General features: G+C 42.5%; 1 protein-coding gene and 1 non-coding gene across 2 annotated transcripts in view; both read right to left on the minus strand.

The window, feature by feature from the left end:
- Nucleotides 1-17,062, minus strand: part of MRPL48 (mitochondrial ribosomal protein L48) — a 69,904-nt gene extending 52,842 nt beyond the window's left edge. The window contains exons 1-3 of the mRNA XM_012801531.2: nucleotides 16,925-17,062; nucleotides 7,875-7,927; nucleotides 2,778-2,815 (exon numbers count right to left, since the gene is read on the minus strand). Of these exons, the coding sequence (XP_012656985.1) occupies nucleotides 2,778-2,815; nucleotides 7,875-7,927; nucleotides 16,925-16,945 (112 nt within the window). The 5' untranslated portion in view covers nucleotides 16,946-17,062. The remainder of the gene's footprint in view (nucleotides 1-2,777; nucleotides 2,816-7,874; nucleotides 7,928-16,924) is intronic.
- On the minus strand, nucleotides 2,162-2,325 carry LOC111724639. Its single transcript, XR_002772905.1, has one exon. It is a non-coding gene; the product is annotated as a U1 spliceosomal RNA (small nuclear RNA).
- Nucleotides 17,063-17,618: the final 556 nt, after the last annotated feature.

Below are 17,618 nucleotides of genomic sequence, written 5' to 3' on the forward strand. Positions count from 1 at the left end.
GAGACTTTACCTCCTTCATGTTTACATGGATGGAGCTGGAAAATGTTCTTCTTAGCAAAGTATCTCAAGAATGGAAGAAAAAGTATCCAATGTACAAAGCACTATTTTGAAACTAATTTATAGCTTTCATAGGAAAGATATAATCTAATTATAGCCTTAGAATATGGGGAGGAGGGACGGAGGGGGACGGTAAGGGATGGATGGGTGGAAAGAGAGTGATTGGTGGGGTCACTTCTATGGTTTATCTTACAAGGGTACAAGTGAATCTTTCTAAAAGCAGAGTATAAATGTCTTAATAACTAAGAAAATGACATGAAGGCTACGTTAACCAGTTTGATGAGAGTATTTCAAATTGTATATGAAAACACCACACTGTATCCCAAGATTGCATTAATGTACACATAAAGAAAAAAAAAGACTATAAACAACAATGACTATATATATATTTTTTTTTTCCCAGTGACAGCCTCTCACTCTGTCATCCAGGATGGGGTGTAGTGGCATGATCATAGCTCACTGTAACCTTGAATTCTTAAGCTCAAGCAATCCTCCCATCTCAGTCTCCTGAGTAGCTGGCACTACAGGTATACACCACCATGCTCAATTTTTGTTTTGTTTTCTGAGACAGAGTCTTATTTTGTTGCCCTTAGTAGAGTTCTGTGGTGTCATAGCTCACAGCAACCTCAAACTCTTGGGTTCAAGCAATCCTCTTGCCTTAGCCTCCTAAGTAGCTGGGATAATAGGTGCCAGTCATAATGCCTGACTATTTTTTACAGAGGGGGTCTTGCTCTTGCTCAGGCTGGTCTAGCACTCCTGAGCTCAGGTGATCCACCTGCCTCAGCTTCCCAGAGTGCTAGGATTATAGGCATGATCCACTGCATTTGGCAATTTTTTTCTTTTCTTAGAAATGGGGTTGTGCTATATTACCCAGGCAGGTATCCAACTGCTGGCTTCAAGCAATCCTTCCACATCAGGCTCTGAGATTTATAAGTATGAGCCACCACACCCAGTCTGTATCCTTTTAATTTTGTATCTAACACAAAGCCCTGGTACAATACATGTTTAAGAGAATGTGTAAGTTTTTATTTATTTATTTATTTATTTTAGAGACAGAGTCTCACTTTATTGCCCTTGGTAGAGTGCTGTGGTGTCACAGCTCACAGCAACCTCCGATTCCCGGGCTTAGGCGATTCTCTTGTCTCAGCCTCCCGAGTAGCTGGGACTATAGGCACCCGCCACAACGCCTGGCTATTTTTAGTTGCAGTTTGGCTGGGGCCAGGTTTGAACCCGCCGCGCTCAGTATATGGGACCAACACCCTACTTACTAAGCCACAGGCACCACCCCAAATGTATAAGTTTTTTAAAAGCCCCTATTTTGAGCCAGGCACAGTGGCTAATGCCTGTAATCCTAGCACTCTGGCAAGCCGAGGCAGGTGGATTACCTGAGCTCAGGAGTTAGAGATTAGTCTGAGTAAGACAAAGACCTTGTCTCTAAATAAGTCGGACATTGTGGAGGGTGCCTATCGTTCCAGCTACCTAGAAGGCTGAGGCAAGAGGATCACTTGAGCCCCAGAGTTTGAGGTTGCTATGAGCTATGACATCACAGCACTCACAGTGACAAAGTGAGAGAGATTCTATCTTAATAAATAAATAAATAAAAACCCATATTTTGAGCTGCTGGGTTTGGGCCCAAGAGAAATAGTGATCCCCTACATATCACTGCTATTTTCTAAAGTAATTAACTTACGAAGAGCCTCTTAAACACTGCCTTGTGCATAGAAGGCATTGAGTAAATGTTAGCTCCCTTCTTTACTCCTCTTCCTTTATCTCTGCTACTCTTTAGTCACATGACAGATGTCACTAAAATCCAATAACTGCTTTGAAATTTGTCACGATAGACAAAGCAAATAAGGCAAGTAATTGGGTTGAAACAGAGATTGAAATTCATTGAGCTAATCAGATTGAATGGACATTAATTTTTGGATAAACTAGTGTGAGAAAAGCTTGCCTGACGATTGACATAAAAGACAGGTTTGCAAAAACTATTAATGATGGATAGCAGGTAACTTTCTTGAACACTGTGTTTTATCTTATTGAATTTTCAAATAGCTCACTGTAGTTTGTACTATACTTATCCCTATATATATTTTTTTAATTTTTAAAGGGGAAAGCACGCCTGCAGTTCCCCACTACCTCAAATTATGCAGTTGAGATTTGCACATTTGGGGAAATCGCAGAGGTCAGCACATCCGGACTGCAATGGATAAGCCTCGCCCTGGGAAAATCACCTTTGTGATCATGATATCTCCCTTGCCAGGTAAGTATCCCCATTTTCTTAAGAACAGGAGTGAAGAAAACAAGCGATAGAAAGGTAGCCAATGATCACAGACTAAGTATGTGGCAGAGCTGGAATCTAAACTTACTATACAGCTCTTGCTCTCAACCACTACTTAATGTTCTCACCATGGTTCTATTCCACATAAGGGGTGGGATTTGGTCTGGGATGCTCTTTTCAAAGATAGTTAGACATCCTTATACACAAATTATTATTATTACTAGTGAGGAAAGGGTCTTGCTACATTGCCCAGGCTTGTCTCAAACTCCTGGCCTCCCACCTTTACCTTCCAAATTATGTGAATATAAACAATCCTCCCACCTTGACCTCCCAAATTGTGTGATTATAGGTATGAGCCACCACACCCAGGCTGGACAAATTATTAAAGAGTGTTAGAGAGTCACTTAGAACAGGTAGACTACATCAGGAAATAACTGCTTACCTGAAGAATAGATGGGATTCTCTCCTGAAGTTCTAAACCTAAAAAGAAGGAGAAAGTATATTGAATACAATTAGATACCAGTATTTTGACAATTTTTTTTCTTTTTTTCTTTTTTTTTTTTTTTTTGAGACAGAGTCTTACTTTATTGCCCTTGGTAGAGCACCATGGCATCACAGCTCACAGCAACCTCCAAATCCTGGGCTCTTGCCTCAGCCTCCCGAGCAGCTGGGACAACAGGCACCCACCCAGCTATATTTTTGTTGCAGTTTGGCCAGGGCCAGGTTCAAATCTGCCATCCTCGGTATATGGGTCCAGCACCCTACCCACTGAGCCACAGGCACCGCCCTAGATACCAATATTTTATTTGCATAGTTACCAAAACTTGTCTTCTCCTTGTTAAAGATATGTCAATACTGGGTCCTTCCATACTGGCTCCTTCCCTTTTTATTCCACAAAACATTAATAAGCACCTACTGTTATATTTGCCATACAAGGTGCCAGGTCCCAAGGATACATATATAAATAAAATGTATCTAACAATGATCTAATTTGGAAAGACGTAGGTAAACAAATGTGAGCCACAATATAGCATGATCCAGAATAGAAACATGTTCAAGATTCAGTGGGACACAAAGGAAAGTATGGTCACTTCTACCAAAGAGACAGAACTATTATGAGCTGAGTTTTAAAAACTGAGGAAATATTTTTGATTATTTAGCACTGTAGGAAAAGCATTCTAGGCAGAAGTATGAAAAGGTATGTTTGGGGAATAGCAAGCAGCAGGATGAGTGGAACTTAAGCAACAGGAGGGCAGGATGAAAGATAAAACTAAAAAGGAAAGGGAGGCTGATATGGGAGGATCACATGAAGCCAGGGGTTCATAACCAACATGAGTGATACAGTAAGATTCCACCTCACAAAAAAAGGCTGAAGAAGTAATTAGGAGATAAAGGCTAGGACAAGAAAACATGAAGAATGCTATACACTGTGCTAAGGATTTTGGTCTAAACTCTGCATAGGCAGCGGGAAGCTCTTGGCAGATTTTAAGCGTAGGAATGATATGATCAATTAAGTTTTGGAAAGTTCAAACTGGGATCGGGTGAGCAATGAATGGGAAGAGACGACACTGAGGCAAGAGAACTAATGAGGTGTTTCTTCCAACAGCCTAGAAGAAAGGGATATAAACCTTGTATTATTAGATCAGGCTCAGAGAAAATGGAGGAGGGACAGTGATGAGAGCCAGACTAGACACAGGAGCCAGAGAACACAGAGAATAATATGGCTCTGTTCAGCTAAGTAATCAGAGCATTTCAGTTCTGCATCTTGAGAAGCTTTGAAACTAAACTGTTGAATAAGCTGGAGAAAAGCATTTCTGAATGCTGAATGCTATCCTCACCATTTCTAAACTGTGAGCTTAGACAAGTTGTTTGATAGCACTAAAATTCAGTTATCAAATCTTTAAAACACAAAAATAATAGTACAGCCTCATAGTACTGGAAATCTATCTTAAATCCCGAGTCAGCTTCTTCTTTTGTAACATGATGATATTTATATTTTTCCTGTAGTATTTTTGTGAAGATTAAAGATAAAATGTAAAATGCCTAGGATGGTACCATATTTTTTTTTTGAGAAGAGTCTCATTATGTTACCCTCAGTAGAGGGCCTTGGCGCCACAGTTCACAGCAACCTCCAACTCCTGGGCTTAAGTGATTCTTTTGCCTCATGCTTCCAAGTAGCTGGGACCACAGGTGCCCACCACAATGCCTGGCTATTTTTTTTGTTGTAGTTGCCATTGCAGGTCTGGGCCGGGTTTGAATCCACTAGGCCACAGTATATGTGGCTGGCACCCTCACAGCTGAGCTATAGGCGCTGAGCCAGGGATGGTATCATATTTAAGTGCTTATCAAATGATAGTTGACTAATTAATGATGGAAAAACAGATTAAGATGGAAAGGGAATAAAAGGACAAAGGCTTCAATAATATAAAGGGTTAAGAAACCATCCAGGTTCCTGAGTGCCAAGTAGTCCGTGAAGATACACAATTTATTCTTTTATATCCTGTGTCTGCCACTTGGTGCATATCAACTGAATAGAGAAATAAACTACCAAATGCATTTCATCAACATCTAGAGAAAAACAACGGGGAGGCTACACTCCACATGCATAACAGGGCAAAAAAAACCTTGGGTTTGGGCAGTGCCTGTGGCTCAGTAGGTAGGGCACCAGTCCCATATACCAAGGGTGGCGGGTTCAAACCCGGCCCCAGTCAAACTGCAACAAAAAAGTAGCCAGGCGTTGTGGCAGGTGCCTCTAGTCCCACCTACTCGGGAGGCTGAGGCAAGAGAATCGTCTAAGCCCAGGAGTTGGAGGTTGCCGTGAGCTGTGACATCACAGCACTCTACCGAGGGTGATAAAGTGAGACTCTGTCTCTAAAGAAAAGAAAAAAAACCCTTGGGTTTGAATCCTAATTCTAACCATGTTAGAACTCTAACCTAATTCTAAATTACCCATGTTATCTTAGAGCAACAGATTAACAACCTTTCTGAATCCCAGTTATTCACTATAAAATTGAGATAATATCACATGTTTTACCAGGTCATTATGGTAAATGGGTCCATTCATTAAACAAACATTTACTAAACACCTATTATGTGCCAGACACCATTCTAGGCCCCAGGGATAGGGCAGTAAATAAAAACAACAAAATCTTATCCCCATACTTCTTATAGTCAGTGATAGGAGCTGGGGAAGACAATTAAAATATATGTATGTGATATATATATATGTATATATATATAGTGGTGACATATGCTATGAAGAAAAATAAAGGAAGGTAAGGGATAGAGCTAGACACAAGGGAGGTACTTTACATAGGGTAGTCAGGGAGGGCCTCTCTGATGGGATAGCATTTGGGCAGAAACCTGAATAAACAAAGGAAGTTAAACCATATAGATATCTGAAAAAATAATATGCAAAGATCCTGGTATGGAAAGGTGCTTGACCACTAACGAAGGTATCAGCACAGTTAAAGCTGATCAAGTAGTATAAAATGAGTCAGCAGATTATGTAAGGCCTTTTAGGCCACAGTGGAGATTGTAGATTTTATTTTGAGTAAGATGGCATGCAATTGGAGAATTTTGAGCAAAGGGGTGATGTGAGCTAACGTGGTTTTAAAAGAAAAACTCGAGGTAGGGTGCAGTGGTTCACATCTGTACTCCTAGCACTCTGGGAAGCTGAGATGGATGGACTGCTTGAGCTCAGGAGTTCAAGACCAGCCAGAGCAAGAGCAAGAACCTGTCTCTCTCTTTCTTTTTTTTTTTTTTGCTGTTTTTGGCCGGGCTGGGTTTGAACCCGTCACCTCTGGTATATGGGGCCAGTGCCCTACTCCTTCGAGCCACAGGCACCACCCAAAAACCTGTCTCTTAAAAATAGCCAGGCATGGCTCGGTGCCTATAATTCAGTTGTTTGGGCACCAGCCACATACCCTGGGGCTGGCGGGTTTGAACCTGGCCTAGGCCTGCTAAACAACAACGACAACAATAACAAAAAAATAACCACCTAATAGGCACCTGTAGTCCCAGCTACTTGGAAGTCTGAGGCAAGAGAATCACTTAAGCCCAAGAGTTGGAGGTTGCTGTGAGCTGTGATGCCACAGCACTCTACCGAGGGTGACATAATGAGACTCTATCTCAAAAAGAAAAAAAAATAGCCAGGCATTGTGGTGGGCATCTGTAGTCCCAGCTGCTCAGGAAGCCAAGGTATAAGGATCATTTGAGGTTGCTTGAGCTATGATGGTGTCATGACACTCAACCCCAGGGTGGCAGAGTAAGACCCTCTGTCTCCAAAAAAAAAAGAAAGAAAGAAAAGAATCATTCTGAGCGTAGTATGAAGAATAGAAGACAAAAGTAAACATCGGGAGACTAATTAGGAGGTAGGCTATTGGTAGTAGAGATGATGAGGGGATGAAGAGTTGGCCTCTACTTGTTTAGCAAAGCAGAAAGCATAAACCGAAACTGGAGGTATGATCTGTACTGGCTGGGCACGGTGTACACTGTAATTCCAGCACTCTGGGGAAGCCAAGGCAGGAGGATCACTTGAGCCCAGGATCAAAGCCCTGAGCAGAGGCAAGACTGTTTCTATAAAAAATAGGAAAACTAGCCAAGCATTGCAGCAGGGGTCTATAGTCCTAGCTCCTTGGGAGGCTGAGATAGGAAGATTGCTTGAACCCAAGAGTTTGAGGTTACAGTGAGTTAGGCTGACATCAGAGCACTCTAGCCTAGGGCAATAGAATGAGACTCTGCCTTAAAAAAAAAAAAAAAAAGGAGGCCAGTGCCTAGAGGAAGAGCTTCCATGCATCCATGCTTTTGAGCAGAAAACCCTGACCCCAGAGAAGTGGGCCCATGAGCAGCAGAAATGAGGGACCAGGACCTGCACAGCGATTACATTATTAAATCAGGAAAAAATAAATAAAAGAAGGCCAGGCGTGGTAGCTCACGCCTGTAATCCTAGCACTCTAGCACTCTGGGAGGCAGAGGCAGGTAGATTGTCCTGAGCTCAGAGGTTTGAGACCAGCCTGAGCCAGAGTGACAGCCCATCTCTACAAAAAAAAAAAAAAAAAAAAAAGCCGGGCATTGTGACAGGTGCCTATAGTCCCAGCTACCTGGGAGGCTGAGGCAAGAGAGTCACTTAAGCCCAAGAGTTGGAGTTTGCTGTGAGGTATGATGCCATGGCACTCTACCAAGGGCCAGAAAATAAGATTCTGTCTCAATAAAAAAAATAAATAAATAAAAGGAAATGGATCTGTATATATTTCAAAAGTAAAAAGAAGAAAGTAGCGCCAACAAGTTTTGTTGAAGAATTCAGTGTAGAATTAGAGAATTAACAGTGTTAAGGAGAGGTACAAAGATTTTGGCCTTGGTGAATGGAGTTGGTATTCACTGAGAATGGAAAATAAGCAAGAAAAAGTAAGGTAGCAGGGAAGTTAAAGCTTGACATGCTTAGCAGACATATAAGTGGATATGATGAAAGAAAAATGCTATGTAAACTATGAGCACAATGTAAATGTTAGCTTTATTTAGTATTTATTAATATCCTTACCTTAGGAAGGAAAAGGCTTGCTTAATAATGATATTGTTCCTCAGGCACAGCACCTACAGCAAAATAGCCATGTTAGGACAATCTTAAACATTTATAGACTTCCAAGTACCTTCTCTCAGAAAGGCTATAAACCTAGAGTACACACAGCAAAAAGGATACAAAGGCTCTTGTCTAGTGAAGAAGCTATCCTATAGTTAATACCCAACACCCAAGTAAACCAAGGTCATCTATCTTATTCTGCCCATTACAGAAAATACTGAAAACACTTAAGTCCCCTTCCCACACTGCTTTTTCACCTGGTTTCCCCTTTCCAACTTGACCAACTTTTTTTCTAATATCAATCAACAACCACTATGCATCTGCCATGTATACTACCACAAGAGTGGCTTTCTTGGCTCAGCGCCTGTGGCTCAAGTGGCTGAGGCGCCAGCCACATACACCTAAGGTGGCGGGTTTAAATCCAGCCCGGGCCTGCCAAACAACAATGATGGCTGCAACCAAAAAAAATAGCCAGGCATTGTGGTGGGCGCCTGTGGTCCCAGCTACTTGGGAAGCAGAGGCAGGAGACTCGCTTGAGCCTAGGAGTTGGAGGTTGCTGTGAGCTGTGATGTCACAGCACTCTACTCAGGGGGACAGCTTGAGGCTCTGTCTCAAAAAAAAAAAAAAAGAGTGGCTTTCTTGAATCTTCTTTAACTCTCAAAACACTATAAGACAACTTTATGAGTGAGGCGAGTGAGGTCCAGAGAGGATATATTCCAAAAAATTACAACTAATAGGTAGCTAAGAGAGTCTTACTGTTCAAAGGCTATATACCTCTATTATAGGACACTCTCTCTGTTAATAATACAGGTATCCCAAAAGTTGCCATACACTCACCCATAGCACAGTGGTTAAGGTGCCAGGCACATACACTGGGGATGGCAGGTTCGAACTCAGTCCAGGCCAGCTAAAACAACAATGACAACTGCAACAAAAAAATAGCCGGGCATTGCAGTGGGCACATGTAGTCCCAGCTACTTGGGAGGCTGAGGCAAGAGAATTACTTAAGCCCAAGAATTTGAAGTTTCTGTGAGCTGTGATGCCACAGAACTCTACTGAGGGCAACATAGTGAGACTCTGTCTCAAAAAAAAAGAAAGAAATGTCAAGAATAGTCAAATCCGGCTCGGCGCCTGTGGCTTAAGCGGCTAAGGTGCCAGCCACACACACCTAAGGTGGCGGGTTCGAATCCCCAGCCCGGGCCCGCCAAACAACAATGATGGCTGCAACCAAAAAATGGCCAGGCATTGTGGCGGGCACCTGTAGTCCCAGCTACTTGGAAGGTTGAGGCAGGAGACTCGCTTGAGCCCAGGAGTTGGAGGTTGCTGTGAGCGTGATGCCATGGCACTCTACCCAGGGGGATAGCTTGAGGCTCCGTCTCAAAAAAAAAAAAAAAGAATAGGCAAATCTATAGAGGTAGGAGGTAGATTAGTGGCTGGCAGCCTAGTGCTAGAGGTTCTAGGGAGCTAGGGATGACAGGTAAAGGGTATGGAGTTTCCTTTGGGGATGATGTTCTAAAAGTGTTAGTGATGGTTATACACAACTCTGAATATATTAAAAGCTGAATTGAATTGTACACTTTAAAGGGGTGAATTGTATAGTTTATGAATTATAACTCAATAAAGCTATTAAAAAATATAAGCACAACCTCTGTCCTATAGGCATCTGGATGGCTGGAAACCCAAACAAACAGCTAAGCAGTACCATAGCACTATATGAAGTCAATAGGTAGCATGAACAAGCACAGCTGGAAGGAAATCCAGGTGGAGATGGCCAGGAAAAATTCTTAGCTTTTGTCGTATTATAGAAATAGATGTTTCTAAGGATCTGCTCGAAATCATGAACCCTCTTTCTAGATAAATGCATAGAGGCATGGGTATACAAAAGGTTTGCATACTACTTCAGGAATTTCACTGAAACTCCTAACATCACTCAAGGATCCCTATGCTAACCCAGAGATCCTCAAGGGCAAAGGCATGCCATATTCCTCTCAGGCATATTATGAATGTCAATGTTAGTCTTTGCAAATGAGTAAGTGATTAGAAGTTGATTACAGAGGAGGTCTATAGAACAATTTTTTTTTTTTTTGAGACAGTCTTACTTTGTCACCCTCGGTAGAGTACCGTGGCATCACAGCTCACAGAAACCTCAAACTCTTGGGCTTAAGCGGTTCTCTTGCCTCAGCCTCTCAAGTAGCTGTAACTACAGGCACCTGCCACAATGCCCGGCTATTTTTTTGTTGTAGTTGTCATTGTTGTTTGGCAGGCCTGGGCTGGGTCAACCCCAGAAGCTCCAGTGTATGTGGCTGGCACCCTAGCAGCTGAGCTACAAGTGCTGAGCCAAATTTTTTTTTTAATTTGAAAAAAAAAAAGTAAATGAATAACACTGCTGTTGGCTTGGCGCCTGTAGCTCAAGCAGCTAAGGTGCCAGCCGCATACAACAGAGCTGGTGGGTTCGAATCCAGCCCAGGCCTGCCAAACAACAATGACAACTACAACCAAAAAATAGCTGGGTGTTGTGGTGGGTGCCTGTAGTCCCAGCTACTTGGGAGGCTGAGGCAAGAGAATCATTTAAGCCCAGGAGTTGGAGGTCGCTGTGAGCTGTGATGCCACAGCACACTACCCAGGGTGACAGCTTGAGGCTCCTTCACAAAATAAATAAATAAATAAATAACATTGTTGTCCTTTTTTAAGTACCCACATCTGTTTTATTGAGTATCTACCATGTATCTAAATCATAATAACCCTTACAAAGTATTATTATCCCCATTTTACAGTTGAGGAAACTGAGATTAAGTAACCTACCCAAAGTCACAAGGATACCATCAAAACTAGCATGTTGGACAGTGGCACCTGTAGCTCAGTGAGTAGGGCGCCAGCCACATACACTGAAGCTGGTGGGTTCGAGCCTAGCCCAGGCCTGCTAAACAACAATGACACTACAACAAAAAAATAACCAGGTGTTGTGGGGCACCTGTAGTCCCAGCTACTTGGGAGGCTGAGGTAAGAGAATCACTTAAGCCCAAAAGTTTGAGGTTGCTGTGAACTGTGATACCACAGCAGTCTACCTAGGGTGACATAGTGAGACTTTGCCTCAATTAAAAAAAAAAAAAACTAGCATGTAGATCTTGACTCCCAAGTCCATAATTTCCCCACAATTTTAACACCTTCTCTCACATAAAAAAGCGGGTACTTAGTGCTTAGGAAATCAGTTGGAAACACAGATCAAACTTAGGAAAAGTTACCCATAAAATGTGAGGTCTGAAGATTGGGAAGGATATGAATAGACATAAGGGCACAATGTGGACAATCCAAAAAGCTCAATTAGATACTAAAAGACCCTGTAAAGCAGTGGTTCTCAAGCTTCCTAATGCTGCGGCCCTTTAATACAGTTCCTGTGGGTTGCGACCCACAGGTTGAGAATTGCTGTTGTAAAGTATCTGCACAATAGGCTTAACTTAATATTAGTCAGTATAAAAGACAGAGTAGGGAACTGGAAGCCCTGAGACAACTCAGGCCATTCCCCCATGTCCGCTCCCTATCACTGACCATGTACCTTGAAGTTAGAGCAGATGACTCTCAGGTCTCTCCAGGCCCAATATCTACCAACCTTGACAAACAGAAAAAGTCAGAATATAGTTTTAAATGAGTAACTTCATAGAGAAGAGTACTGGATAGGAAGAAAGATCTAGATGAGACTGCTTTCTCCTCATTTTACATAATTGTTCAGATTTCCGAGTCTCTACAATAGCTCAGAATTTAATTATCTAAAAGCCAGACTTAAGGGTTGACAACTTTCTGGAAGACATTCAAATTGTGGTGTGTGAACTCTTCCTGTCAGCTCTGGGAACTGTGCTTCCTCTCGCCGGCAATGCTCAGCATTATTTATCAGGACAAAAGTAATCTATTTTGGGACTGTGTCCACAATAATCCCCTTCCCCCTATCCACAAATGAAGAGCTGCTCTGGCTCTGCAAGTGGAAGAGGAGGGTAGTGATGCTAATGAATGAATGAATGAATGAATGAGGACACAGCAGCTGCAGTGGGTTATAAAATACCGGTCCCATGAGCTGTGAAGCCAAGAAATGAGTAAGGACTACAAAGCTACCAAAAAACTGAAGTCACAGGGCAAAATCTATTGTGTGCAAGTAGCTTCAAATACCAGAGTCTGGGTAGGGTAGTGAAAGCAGTGGGTGTGGGCTTTTGAGGCAGCCATTTGAGAGGTGATTTATGAAGAGTAACAGAATATATTTGTTATTAATAAACACTATTTAAAATACCATGTTACTACCATTCATGGAGCAAATCCTTTGTGCTAAGCACTTTACACATATTGTTTCAATTAATCTTTACAGCAACCCTCTGATAGAGGCACTATTGAGACAACTGACTCTTATTTTATAGGAAACAACAGAGGTTTGTATAATTGCCCAGCATTATAGGTTTGGTAAGAGGTGCCAGGAATTCAAACCCAGGTGTGATTGAATCCAAAGCCCATGTTTTATATTCTGCCACACTACCACTCAAAAAATGATACTAACTTATATTACTGAAATTCATATGCTAATAATAATAGCTTTAATCAGTTGGGCCTAGAGGCATATGCCTGTAGTCCCATCTACTCAAGATGAGGCAGGAGGATCCCTTAAGTTCAGGAGTTCAAGGATAGCCTGGTAACATAGCGAGAACAAGTCTCTAAAAAAATAATAATAGTGATAAACTTAATAATCCAAACATTTTTTTGAGTACATGCTATGAGCCAAACATCATCTCCTTTAACCCTCACAACCGTGCTCTGAGGTAGATATTTCTACCCTCATTTTATAGTGAGGAAACCAAAGTTCAGAAATGTGAATCAACATGTCTAATGCACATAGCTAATAAGTCATGTTCTAGCTGACCCCACAACGGGAGTTCTTTCCACTACCATATACTTCTGTTGCAAACCAAGTTCTGCTATTACATGGCAGTTCTCACTCCTGTCCTGAGATGAACACTTTGATCTGTACTCCAATTCTTGTCATGGTGGTTACTTTCATCTTAGACATTCTTGAAAAGCCTAGTCTCTACATGGATTCATTCATTAGAAGCTTCAAATTCTCCTTCTCACTGGCCTCCCACTCTGTCAGTGCCCCCCACTACTATTCTCACACAGAGGACCACTGCTAGCCCCTCTTTCCATAAGGATCCATCTGTTACTTAAATCTCCCTAGTCAAGAAACATTTTCAGACACTCAAAATTATCTGAAAGTTCTTTTATATACAAAACTCAAAGGGATCTCCCTATAACTTCCATGGTTTAAGCCTAGTTCTCCACTCTAGGACGACACTGAACGAGTTCAGTTCTATTTTTCATACAAGAACTCAAGCCTCTGAAGTATTTGAAGGCAATGATCATTGCCTCAAGGTTATCTTAGTTCTTTCAAAAATGCCTTTTGTTTCTAGTTTTTCCTTTGGCCATCACCCAGGAGGATGAGGCAGGAGGTTCATTTAAAATGAGGAGTTTGGGCTCGGTACCTATAGCTCAAGCAGCTAAGGCGCCAGCCACGTACACCTAAGGTGGCGGGTTCGAATCCCCAGCCCGGACCCGCCAAACAACAATGACGGCTGCAACCAAAAAATAGCCGGGCGTTGTGGCGGGCGCCTGTGGTCCCAGCTACTTGGGAGGCAGAGGCAGGAGACTCGCTTGAGCCCAGGAGTTGGAGGTTGCTGTGAGCTGTAATGCCACGGCACTCTACCCAGGGGGACAGCTTGAGGCTCTGTCTCAAAAAAAAAAATAAATAAAATAAAAAAAATAATAAAATAAAATGAGGAGTTTGAGGCTATAGTGCACTATGATTATGCCTATGAATAGCCACTGTATTCCATCCTGAGCAACACAGTAAGACTCTTACAATATTCACTATTTTAAAGTGTATAATTCAGAGGTTTTTAGTGTATTCACAATGTTGTGCAACTATTACCACTATCTAATTCCTCACTGTTTTTTTTTTCTTTTTTTGAGATGGAGTCTCACTCTGTTACCCTGGGTAGAGTGCTGTGACAGCACAGCTCGCAGCAACCTCAAACTCTTGGGCTAAAGAGTAGTCTTCGAGTAGCTGGGACTACAGGCACCCACCACAATGCCCACCTACTTTTCAGAGACAAGGGTCTCATTCTTGCTCAGGCGGGTCTCAAACTCATGAGCGCAAGCAATCTACCTGCCTCTGCTTCCCAGAGTGCTAGGATTACAGGCATGAGCTATGGTGCCCGGCCCCCTTCACTGCTTTTTGTTCATATGAACTCTGCTCCACTGTAGCCTTCAGTGTTTTCAAATGAAAACATCTTATTATCTCTAAGATCAGTCCCTAAACCTGCTTCTTCTGGTCTGTCAACCTGGCATACCATTAGTGACCACCACCCATACCCTCACTAAATCCTGTGCGTGGTCATGGATATGGTAATCCCTGGGAAAATAGTGGTAATCAAAGGGTGAGTGGCAACCAAAACTGAGTTTGATGCTCCAGAGTCATTATTTTTCTGTGAAAAATAACTCTGCAGGTGAGTCATTGCTCATTCCTTGGTGCATTCTGACTTCCCCAGACCCATCCTGCCAGCCTGATCAATACATTTTCTTGGATCTAATGAATATCAGCATTACTGTCTCATCTGGATCCACCCTGCCATATTCCTTCTGTTGACCCAATGAGGCATAGGATTCATCCAGTTTTATTTGAGCAAAGCTAGTCTTCTCACACATCTATGATTTGAGATGACTTGCAGCCAAAAAACTTCTTTGGGACCAAAGGAAGGAGCACTGTGTTAGAGTTAGAAATTCTTTTTTTGTTTTTGCAACTTTTGGCTGGGGCTGGGTTTGAACCCACCACCTCCGGCATATAGGGCTAGTGCCTAGAGTTAGAAATTCTAATCCTAGATATACTATGTACTTACTGGGTAACAGTGACATTTGTGCATTCACTTTTTCATTCAACATTTATCAGGTACCTACTTTAAGCCAAATACACTATAGGTATGGTGCAAACAAACAAAAGGAAAATTCAGTTGCTTACCCATAAAATGTTCTAGTGAGGAAAGTAGAAATCCAAGGTTATTATCAAATTAAGAAGATTAGAAATACTCAGAAAAGGAAAAGCAGCAGGAATGATGGTGCATGCTTGTAGCCCCAACTATTCAGGAGGCTGGGGTGGAAGGATCACTTGAGTGATCTCTAAAAAGCTTTTTCAAAAAAAGAAGAAAAAGGCTCGGCACTTGTACCTCAAGCCGCTAAGGCGCCAGCCACATACACCTGAGCTGGCAGGTTTGAATCCAGCCTGGGCCTGCCAAACAATAGTGACAACTACAACCCAAAAAAATAGCCAGGCGTTGTGGTGGGTGCCTGTAGTCCCAGCTACTTGGGAGGCTGAGGCAAGAGAATCGCTTAAGCCCAAGAGTGGAGGTTGCTGTGAGCTGTGACGCCACAGCACTCTACCCAGGGTGACAGCTTAAGGCTCTGTCTCAAAAAAAAGGAACAGTAGTGGGATCTTTGAAGGGATAGGAAATCTAGGTTCTAGTCTCTTTTTTTCCTTTTTTTTTTTTTAAATTAAATCATAGCTGTGTACATTAATGCAATCATGGGGTATAGGTTCTAGTCTTAGTACCACACTTACAGGCTGTTGAGCAAGGCATTCATTCATTCAAGGCATTCAGTAGAACATTTAAGACTGTATTATATACCAAAAACTATGTCAGGGGCTTCATTTCCTCATCTATTGTGTCTGCCAGAATTATCTCATAATATTGTGAAGATCAAATGAAAGTTTACTAACTACAGAATAATATCAATCTTCTTGATTGTATTATTCTTCGCACCTTACAAAGTACTCCTACTTACATTATCCTCTATAACCTTTACAACAGTTACATTGTTGTGGATCTTCATCTGCATTTTACATACAGGAAACTGAAGCACAGAGAGGTTAAATAACTTGCCCAAAGTCATACAGCTAGCACGAGACAGAACTCAGCCTTGACCAAATTTATAAGGTTTTCCTTATAAATGTAAAGTACTAACACTTCATGACAGATTGAGGCAAGGGTGGTTACAAGACTGCATACAATTAGGTGGCAAAAGATAAAACCAGATAATTCAGAAAATACACAGGCAGAGCCAGTGTGGTGGTGCGTCCCTATAGTTCTGGCCACTCAGGAGGCTGAAGCATAAGGACTTGCTTGAGGCCAGCAGTTTGAGGCTACAGCGAGCTGTGATCCCACCTGTGAATAGCTACTGCCCTGGCAGAAAATTTCATGGAAGAGATCTGAGCTGCACCTTGAAGGATAGATCATCTGAATAGGTAATGAGAAAGGGAAGGGTATTCCAAGTGAGAAGGCTCCAGGAATTCAGCATTAGACAAATAATGAAGGGGTTAGCTGGCCAAAGCAAGAGGGCTGGATTCAAGAGTAGTCAGTAATAAAGAAATCTGGAAAGGAACAATGGCATCAGATTTGAAGAGGCCCTATATGTCCTTTTATCTTTAGATGCTGGCCTTAATGACAGGTTTCCATGGGTTCGTCACTTAAATAAGGTCTTGGAAATAAAAATGTAGTGTACTATTACCCCTTCCTTATCACCAGGTAGCTACACACTCTAATCAGTTCAGCAATTCAAAACTGTATTCTTAGAAAAACTTCCGGAAATTGATGACTAAATGCAAAAATAAAATAATCTGCCCACGGTTATACAGTTTATCGCGACTGTATTCCGCGGTCTTGACACACATTGTGGAGCTCCCCACTTTCCCGGCACTGGGCGCAGACAGCTGACTCAGGGGTAAGGGAGTGGGGCGTGGCGCGGGTCAGCGCGGCCGCATTCACCCGGATCGGAGAGGTGTTGACGCAGCCTCCTCAGCGCCGCATGGGCTGCTGGGAAGGGCCTTGTTCTCTCAGTGTCTAGTGCCCGGATGTCTACGCGCAGCCACTTTCCAGCCCCGCTATCCCTACCGTCTCCTCCGCGCGCTACGAACGTGGACTCTCCCTCACCTTTTCCAGAGTTCCGCTCATCCTTTGCTACTGCAGCCTCTAATTGTGCCCCACCAGCCGCAATCCCTGGGCGTTTGAAAACACTGAAAGAACGGCGTGATCTGGTCCGGTAACGATATCCGACCGAGATTCATTCAACTCCCGCGGCACCTTGGTTCCGGCAGTTTCGGAGACTCAGCGTCCAGAAATCGCCCTAGACTCCGCCCTCACTCAAGTGTCACCTTCGCTGCTATTTCTCTAAGCAGAATTAATTCCCATTTTTGTGGTACCACAATCCTTTGTTCACAATTCTGGTATTTCATCTACCAACTACGTATAAATTATTTGTTGCTATCTCTGACTCATATGGGTTCTTCAAAGACCGAGATCCCCCTGACAGTTTTATTTCAGTGGCTAGTACAGGACGTGGAGATCTGACTTCTAAACCGATTTAGGAACTAATTGACTCTAAGTGGAACTTGGTGATATTCAATTGCCTCATAATAATTGAGAATACATTTATTGAGTGACCATTATGTTCAGCACATTATGCTGAGTATATCACTTAATTCATTCTTTTTAACAAGCCAGGGAGATATCACTTGATTTTGCAGATAAAGATGTTGAGGCTCAGCGCCTGTGGCTCAAGTGGCTAAGGCGCCAGCCACATACAGCTAAGCTGGCGGGTTCGAATCCAGCCCGGGCGGCCAAACAA

The sequence above is a fragment of the Otolemur garnettii genome, unplaced genomic scaffold, assembly GCF_000181295.1.
Source record: "Otolemur garnettii isolate 467f Iridium unplaced genomic scaffold, OtoGar3 scaffold00001, whole genome shotgun sequence".
NCBI classification, from domain to species: Eukaryota; Metazoa; Chordata; class Mammalia; order Primates; family Galagidae; genus Otolemur; species Otolemur garnettii.